The sequence below is a fragment of the Limulus polyphemus genome, unplaced genomic scaffold (genome assembly GCF_000517525.1).
Source record: "Limulus polyphemus unplaced genomic scaffold, Limulus_polyphemus-2.1.2 Scaffold3750, whole genome shotgun sequence".
NCBI lineage: Eukaryota > Metazoa > Arthropoda > Merostomata > Xiphosura > Limulidae > Limulus > Limulus polyphemus.
The window spans coordinates 106,596-116,624 of NW_013669360.1; the positions used below are offsets into that span (position 1 = coordinate 106,596).

Below are 10,029 nucleotides of genomic sequence, written 5' to 3' on the forward strand. Positions count from 1 at the left end.
AGACATATAGCATTATATTTAGATGTACATAAGACAATAAAATATAATTTTTAACATAATTGTTTTATTGTGAAAGATTTTGTCTGAAGGAGAGAAAAGTGTTCCTCTTATCTCAAGAAAAATAAATGTTACAAATATTTGAATTACTATGAAATTGCAGCTGGTACTGTCATCATTATTATAACCAGTTTCACTAAGCTATAAAATAATGTGAAGTTTGTTATATTTACTACTTCCGTTATAAACCTAAACAAGTTTGAAAAGGAGAGTACAGATTTTTCTAAAAATTTGAAACTTTAATTTTAGTTGAAACACTGAACTCATTTTATGAATTGGTTTAATTAAATACCCAATTAGGATGTCTGACGTAAATTACGTATGTCTACGTATTTGTTAAACCAATGCCATACATGGTTTTCATCATTGTCGCGACTGACGAATGTTAGCTGTAGTATTAGTAACGGAGGGAGTGAGAAAACTCAGTTGTAAGTAAAACGGAAATAGGTAAGCGAGAAGATTTTTTTAACTGTTAATTTAAATTATTGTATTGAAGTATGCGATTTTTATGTAGTTCTAGCCCTGTAGAAATTTTGATCAAATCTTTAACCAAAATAAGATTAAAAGTAAAGCGAAAATTTAGGTATATATAGGCCAGATATAGTGATACTGAATGATGCCTTTTGTGGTGATAGCGACCGGAAATGGACGAAAAAGATGTTAAACTTAAATGTAGTTTTTCTTCTAATATAGTTCTATCACATATTTGTTAAAGCATTCGGGTTGTCTAACCAACCTTTTAAACGAACTATGTCAACAGGACGTAACATGTGTATTAATAAACGTTTTATAGTTTATTGACCATTTAACACTAATTGTAATATTAATTATACCAATACTATAGTATTAGTAACATTACTGATATTTGACAAACGGATAATAAAGATAGATACTTAGCAAAAAAAGAAGGAATTTAATAATTAAAACTTGTTAACATCTTACAGTGGTACATAATTCAGTATTTTCAAGTATACTCTTTCACTGGAAGTTTAAAAAAAATTGAAGTATCAGGAAAAAAAAATTCTTCCCCCCATCCCCAAACATAAAGTTAAATGTATTCTAATTCTGTGTCCCAAAAAAATGTACAACAATGAACTGAAATGTATAAAAAAATTTAGTGCAACATATTAATTATTATTATAGTTTGGGTGTCAGAAAGCACTAAGTCCATTTTATAAGAATAATTAAACTATTTAGCAGTAAGATGTCATCACGAGCTTAGATCTTATACTCTAAAACAATAACCAAATGCCAGCCATTTCCTTGTAACTGTATCTTTTTGCTACTCATCATCTGTTCAACGTTCCCTGGTGGGATAGCGGTAAGTCATCAGATTTGAATGCTAAAATCAGAGGTTTGATTCCCCTCAATGGACACAGCAGATAGCCCAATTTGGCTTTGCTATAACAAAACACACACATACATCTGTTCACCAAAAATCAATAGAATCCATACTTTCACTGGATCGGTATACATTGTATAATTAGACAAATTATTTCTAAAGATAAGTCTTCCAAGTGTGTAAGTTGTTTTAAATTATTAATTAAGAACATGTTCAGAAAACAAAACTTATCGGTTAAAGAATCAAGTACTAACAGTAACATTGTAGTGATTTGATATCAATTTGGACATTGTTAGTGGTCCATACAATCCCCTAAATCTAATTAGTAATTAGTTACTAATTTTTTTATTCTTTTTTAATAAAATAAACAAATAATTAATTATTAGACTTAGAAAATCATAAACAGATAAAATTAATATTATGTAAGAGCTATTACAAAACATTATAGTTATTTGGCAGATGAAAGCTAAGACGCACGCATTCCCTATTTGAACACAAACTTTTAGATAAGCTTATGGAAAATGTGTATATTCCAGATTTAAAAGACTTAAAGTGAAATAAGTTGCGAGACAATGCCAATATTGGTGAGCTATGTAGTCAGGTATCAATACTACACATTATAAGTATTTTTTAGTGATAGTAAAAAAGAATGTACAGTAATATATCAACTACACCATAGTTACTATATCCAGTGCCGACAAGGCCTTTCATATAATACCAGAGGGCTCAGGTGTGTTGGGATACGATGGACACAGTGGTTGAGGCAAAATATACATATATAATCAAATTTCATGAACAACAACTTTTGCTGTGAGGTGTATTAAGTTGAAGTGTATTTTTTATCATATTTATTTGTAATATTGACATTTTTTTAAATAAAAAAAAGAATGCAAGACAAATGTAAGATTTCCCCAGAAAAATAGACTTTTATGTATTTTAGTATAAATATTTACTTTTACATGAAGGATTTTCATGCTTATGTTACTACAGAAAGTGTGGAGGATAATATTGATAGTGTTAAGAAATCTTGATAAGAACTTTATTATGTGGACTTTCTTTGCTTCTTTTTTTATTGGTGAAAAAATGACATGGAAAGGAAATTAAATTAAATTTTTGTTAGAAAATGATATGATAAAAGATAATGAAAGTTAACAGTGTAAAGCTCCTTTGACAATTGAAGTTTATTCTAAAACCTTGAAGAATCTTCTTAAGTTGTTGGTGGAAGCTTTATCTGTTATTTTTCAAAATAAACAATAGAATAATTCTTGGTGACCTTACAATATCCCAAGTGATTCTCATTTTTTAAAATAAGACTTAAGAAATTGCATGCTTATAAGTTTAATTTCTGTTTTTAGCAAGGTGGTATGGTACACTTGTCTATTTTAATATAACCAAAATTGTGATAAAATGCAGGAACAGTACTAGTTCGATATTGTATAAGAAAAATCATCACATGCATGGTTTTCAAGAATATTTTTTTCATCACCAGATAAATCATTTTATGACTTATTTTTAATTGTATACCAATAAGAAAGTGCTTTTAATATTTTATGTAAAAGGATGAGTGTATAGTTTAATAGATCTTGTCAGGATTAATTTCTCAGTGTTGTTAATCTAAGAGAATGTTTAAGGAATGTAAAATACACATAATTTAAAGCCTGTTTATGAGTGAATATATTACTTAACATATAACATGCATCTTGTAGATTTTGAGGTGTTTATTGGTTGTCTAGTAAATTACTAAAGTTTAATGATTACACTAAGCTCTTAAATATTTGTAACTATTTTGAAGTAGTATGAAAGAATAATTTGAATCAATTGGTAAGTTAGGTAATTGATAATTGGCCTTTAATTACAGTAAGTGTGAGGTAATGCACTTACTTCATAATCATTTGGATCACATGTTTAATACAGATGGAAACCCACTCAGTTGTGTGACTGATCTTGTGTAAGTCACTCAAGTGCTTGTAGTAAAGTTGATAGAATTTTATGATTAACTTATGGACACTGATTACAAAGCAAATAGATAATTATCTATCTATACAAATAACTAACTAGGCCTCACTTTGAATACTCTGTATAATTTTTGGTCTTATCTAAGAAAAGATGTGGACTTGTTGGAAAGGGTTAAAAAGGGAGCTACTAGGATGATTCTGAGGATGGAAGAGGTATCTTATGAGAATAGTATAAAGGTTCTTAAGAAAAGTAGGATAAGAGTTGATCTTATTGAAGTTTACAAGATTGTTTGGAAGATGAAAGTCCTCTGATGTATTTGATCTGCATTCTGAAGACAAATTTCAACTTTGGAAAAGACAAGTTGGATCCAGTTAAGATAGTTTTATTTTTGTAAGAGGTGATTGACTTCTGGAATGAATTACCAATAACAGTTATGAAGACTGGCTTATTAAAAGGGGAATGGATGACTTCCTGAAAAATAATTGGTGGATCTAAATTTTTACTTTTTCTCAAGAGTGGGTGTGTAGCATTAGCTTTAAAGGGTCAAATGGTCTCTTGTTGTGTGGGGAATAAGATAGAAAAGTGGCTAGATGGAAGAAAGCAGAGGGATGCTATAAAAGGAATTCAGCCAAATAGGATTAACGTTATAAGTGGGGTAACTCAGGGCTTGGTGTTAGGACCTTTTCTCTTTTTGATTTACATCAATTACATAGGTGAAGGAATGGTCAATAAGTTACCTAAATTTGCTGATAATATTAAGGTCTCAGATGTTGCTGGCTCTGATGAAAAAAAAAGATGCTACTGATTTACAAAAGGATTTAGATCATTTGATTAGTTGGGCAAATGACTGGCAGCTGGCTTTTAATTATAAAGAATGCAATGTAATCCATATGGGTTATCATATTTTGGATTATAAGTATAATTTTGATGATATGAGTAGCCTTAACAGTGTTAGGGAAGAAAAAAAGATCTTGGTGTTCTGGTTGATCAGTTTCTTAAGCCATCCAAGCAATATGCTGTTGTTAGTGGCAGGGCAAATAGAATCTTAGGTTGTATATCTACAGAAATATTGAATGCAAGTCTAAATAGTTTATAATTTCATTGTATAGGTCATTGGTTAAGCCACATTTGGAGTATTGTGTTTAGTTTTGGGCTTTATACCTTAGGAAGAATATTGATTTGTTGGAAATGTCTCAGAGGAGGGCTACTAGGATGATATCTGGGATGGAAAGATTGTCATACAGTGACATATTAAGATATGAAATTGTTTTTCCTTGAAAAAAGAAGAGTTAGAGGGGCTTTGATTGAGATGTTTAAAGTTCTTAAGGGCATTGATAGTCCTGATGCATCTTTGTTTTATTCTTAATGGTGGGAATGGTTGGACAAAGAGAGACAATTATAAATTTTTGTAGGGGGAATCATCTATAGGTAAGAGAACTTTATTTTTCTAACAGGGTGGATGACTTTTGGAATAGGTTGCCTTCAAATGTGGTGGAAGCAGTAAATTTGAAGGAAGATGTGATAAATTTTTAAATCAGAAGGTCTGGCTTTGAGTTTTTTTTATTAGTAGTTTAAATTAGTTTTTAGGGACATTGTAGATGAATCAATAGATCCCTTGTTGTCTTTAAGTATTATGTTATTTTGCGTATTTTGAAACATCTGTAAGATACATTTAGAAACTATAGTTAAAATATTTTGTTTTTTCATTACTGTTTTAGGTTGTTTTTACATAAACATGAAGTTGGAAATGCATCTTGTATTATGGTTGTCATCAGTAGTGGTGGTTGTAGTCCACAGTCAAGGTATGACAATTTTTTGTGTCATTTTGTTGTTAAAACATTAAATAAAATTGCTCCAAGAAATTATATTCAATAGTCCTTTTTGAATAAATATGTAAGGTTTAGAACTTTTGTAATGAAATTTCTAGAGAAAAGTTAACATTCTAATTCTTGTCTTGCAAATTTTGCCAAGAAAGACTGAGATTCTGTAGATCATAAATGAGTAGAATGTCTATTTAAATTCAGAATTGAATCATAGCTCACAAATCTGCCCAAATCTCTTAAAAACATTGACAGTGAGAGATAAAAGTGAAAAAATTTGAGTTATATACAATAAAGTATTTATTAATTTGGATAACAGCTGAACATTTAAAATATCAATGAATTATTTTATTGGGACAAATAACTCTCTATGGCTATTTTTGATTTGTTCATTGAAATAAGTTGAATCTTAGAAGTTATCAACTGAAATAATCTACTGGAATGTACATGTTTGCTGAAGAGTCAATGAGAGGTTGCAGAAGGAATGTATTGTGCCAACAGTCGAGCATGCAGGAAGCTCTGTGGTGGTTTGGAAGACAATATCTACAAATGTTGGTGGCCATCTTCACAAAGGTTTTGGATCAGTATAAATACCACACTATATTAATTCATAATGTCATGCTTAACAAAAGTACCAACTGTACTAAAGAAATCCTCTGGACACAGCTTCAAGAAAAATTAAATCAAATTGCACCAAAGACTCTGAGAAAGTACACAGACACAATGTCAGAAAGCTACCTAGCTGTTATTTATACCAAAGGTGACCACACTGGATATTAGAATGAATTAAAGAAGAAATTTAAAAATGTTATTTGTGTATTAATTTTGTAAAAATTTCCTGCAAGATTAATTTGCAATAATTATAAGTTAATTTCTGTAGCAAATCAATGACTATTTTGAAAGCTCATAAAATGACAGTTGTTGAGGTGCTGTAATGAATTTGTGCACTGTTAAGTAAAGTATAATGTATTGTTAATATCTGTCTTTTTTTAATGATTATTTTCTTTTTAATCTAATTACAGTTGCACAGAAGCTAACATCTAGTCATTGTATATCAAAAAAGTCTTGTGGTGAGTGCATCACATCTCATCCTGAATGTGCTTGGTGTTCCGAAGAGGTAACACATTGTTACAGATATTAAATGTTCAAACGTTTTTCTTTGTTATATTACTTTTTGTAATCAAGATACTGAAAGGTACAAGAAAATGTGCAATAATTAAATAAAAAATTAAAAGGTTTGATTTAATTTTTTTAAATATCTGGAATATTTATGGTGAAGGTATTGAAATATAGACAGCAAACAAATTACTTTTTTTAAGGCATTTTCTGCCAGCAATATTAAGTAAGTTGAAAAATGTAAAGATATACTGTTCCTCTTCCAAATATATGATATTTAAACAATATCCTGTTATGAAAAAAACAAAAATTTCTGGGGAACAGCTATTAATTACATGACACTGGCTTTCCAGATTTCCTTCTCAGTGTGAAGGAATAAAAATGTGTGTAACTTCCCTTTGATAGTGTATTCTGCTGTCCCACCCTCTCTTGCTTAAATACATTTTCACAGGCTGTATGCAATGATCTGGTCTGTGTTTTGATACAGGATGGTGCTGTTATTTATCAGCTATGATGGTGTATATGTTGAAAAGTCACATGCATTGCCACACACGCTGTTATTCTTGTGATACTGATCTGATAATAGTTTTGTAGCTTTTCTACCAATGGGAAAATAAGTATAAATACTTTTTTGATAAAAGAGTTAGCACAAAGGATCACATATGAAGTGTAATAGACTTAAAAATAAGACCCAAAACTCGAGCACTTTCGAATAGTTGACTATTCTTTTTCGGAGAAGAAGAACAGTCAACTATTCGAAAGCGCTCAAGTTTTGGATCTTATTTTAAGTCTAGTATAAATACTTTAGTATACTGTACACAATTATATTATCAAATGTTTTTGAATGGCACATTTTGAAAAATGGTATGTGCAATTAAAAAGAGGGCTGCACTATAGCATTAATCACAATTTTATCACTAACATTTGTTATCAGCAGTTAGTACATACATATCTAGTGGATCAAAACAACATTTGCAAAGCATTTATAGTATAGTAAGATTTCAAGTTTTCATTTATGTATATATACACACACACGGGCTAGGTAGTTCACAAGCCTTTTGATTAAGCATATTGGTATTTTGTGAAATAATACTCTTCTTTTAAAAACATCAAAATACTGTCTGTAAATACAAGTTACAAGTATAAAACAAGAATAATTTAGTTTATGCCTCTCCACATCACTACTACTTGAAACACAGTATGGTTATCAAACATCTCAATAATAATTTATTTAGTGCAAACACATGAAGTTGAAGACATTCTATGAAACAGTTTTCATTGTGCCTAATAAAACGTTTCTTTTGCAGCTGAAGTGTAGACATTGCACTATCTATTAAAATTAGTAGCTAGCAATCTTGCTATTTAGAAGGTCAACATCTCAGTAGAGGATATTTGGTTGTATTGAGAGTGAAATACTAGATCTGAAAAAGTGCACTTTGAAATAAAATACTTTCAATTTGCTGAAAGCTATATGTAGTTCTCTGGATAGCAATGATCATGTCTCCAAATGTGCCTGGCTTACATGTATGTTGAATCTTAACTTGTTTTTTTTCTCTGGTTTTTTGTAACAATATTATTGAACTTAATTACCAATAATTAATCCTTTCATTTAGATAATTCTCATTAAAGTATTAATAACTCAAAGTTACATAAATAACAAGGTTATTTTGTGTGTATTTCTGAGGTATGTTTTCATTATTATATCTTAAATACACTTCTAATTATATTGAAGTTCAGTATTTCAATACCAAAGAAATTATGATTAACAGTTGAGAATACTGTTAAACCTAAATATATTAGCTACTTGGAAAATCAATACATTACTTTGTGGTACTCTGAGTACTGTTTTTGAAGTAGTAAAGAAACTGGAAAAAATTTCAAGAAACTTTCACTTTTAGGATTTTGAAAGTGGTGGAAGTTGGCGATGTGATACCATTGGAAGCTTGATTAACAAATGTTCTCGTAGTAAAATTGTACACCCAAACAGCAAGATGGAGAAATTAGTGGTATGTAATAATTTAAGTTGCTTAATTTTTGTATACTAATCTTAAACCAGTCATTGTTTTATGTTTATAAATTGGCAAGTAATCCAAAAGCACAGTGTGTTCTTAATGAAAGCAACTTTATGTATTTCTTCTCTCAGTATATTGTGCTTATCTAGGATTAATGTGTTTGTTTGAAAAACTCAATATACAGCCAGTTTTTTTGGTAGATGTTTTATAAAGTGTTGGGACAATTCATATAGTCTGACAAATAATCCAAAAACTTGACAGTTTTCTTTAATCTAGATGCATTATTAATATACTTACCTTTATATTATGTATATAAAGATATACAAAATTTTGTTTACTTTCCAAGTTAAGTAAGCATTATTTCTTGCAATAAGATATTAATGTTTTTCCCTTTACACTCTGGGTCAGGCATGGCCTATTGGTTAGTCAAAATGAGTGTTTTCAGTTACTCCAACCATCCAAGTAATAGTAACATTGCCAATAGGGTTTATCACTGTCATATTCAAGTAATTTAAGGTTGTTTAGTATAATCAATAACTGTCATAACTTGCAAAAATAACCAACTAATAAAAAATTAATGTTCTTGGTTATTACTGTTTTTGACTATTCTAACTATCCAAGTTGTGAGAATAATCAACTGGCCAAATGTAATTGATTAATGAGTCCAAAGATTAATTGTTTATGAAATTCCATCAATCACCAAGCTCTAAAAATAACCTCATGTACAAGTGTAATAGGGAAATTCATATTTATTCTGGGTTGACTATCAACTGACAAGAGTAACACTTAGTGAACTATGACAATATTGAAGTATTTTACTACATTGAATGATTGAAAATAAAAGTGGTTTTTACAGCTACCGTAGTTGGTAGGCAAAGAACAGATAACTCATTATGTAACTTTTTGCTTAGCAACAAACAAATTGTGCAGCATCATTCTATAGTTCCTCAAATATAACCTTATTTACAATGAGAACAAAAGCATTAATAAACATCAGTACAAAAACTTTACACTTTGATCACTCATCTTTTTTATAGAAAATTAATTATCTTAACTGTGACAGAAATATAAATTAAATCTTTAATGTTTGATGATGGAATGGGTAATTAAAAAAATTGTATTGCAAGTTTAACGTAGTAACAAACATACAACTTTTCAGTAAGGTTTTGTCATCATCAGGTATTGTCAAAGATTTAAAGTTTTGAATGAATCTGATGAAATTTGTTATCATATAGTTTAATTGCTTTTTTATACCCCCTGAAGTGAGAATATATATTTTAATATTCAATTTATTACATTGATGATGGTTAGAATAAGCAACTAAGTGACAAAGGAGCAAGTGAAGAAGATGCTGTCCAGATTAAACCACAAAGAATTAAGTTAACACTTAAACCAAGTAAGTATTTAAATTTTTGTTTTTTATCTGTATTATAAATTTTATCAGGCCTACAAAAATGAATCTTGGAAAATGGAAAAACTAAAGGCAGTATATATATATCTGTTTAAAAATCAAGTTCTAATAAATATTTATATAGCTTTACACAATTCTCTAATAAAGCATGTGGCTTTTATCTGTTTCCATAGAAACTTACACACATACAACAGTTTTCTGGGGAAGAAGTAGTGTTTATATACACACATGCTTACACACATGGAATATATGTGATTTTATGTACTACAGTAGTGTTTATATATATATATATATATATATATATATATATATATA

General features: G+C 29.4%; 1 protein-coding gene across 1 annotated transcript; it reads left to right on the forward strand.

Annotated features, from left to right (window-relative positions):
* Nucleotides 1-307: 307 nt before the first annotated feature.
* Nucleotides 308-9,737, forward strand: LOC106469974 (integrin beta-6-like). Its single transcript, XM_013930494.2, has 5 exons — nucleotides 308-504; nucleotides 5,074-5,157; nucleotides 6,198-6,292; nucleotides 8,190-8,297; nucleotides 9,615-9,737. Exons 2-5 carry the CDS (start codon nucleotides 5,091-5,093, stop codon nucleotides 9,735-9,737), a joined length of 393 nt encoding a protein of 130 aa, XP_013785948.2. The 5' UTR covers nucleotides 308-504; nucleotides 5,074-5,090.
* Nucleotides 9,738-10,029: the final 292 nt, after the last annotated feature.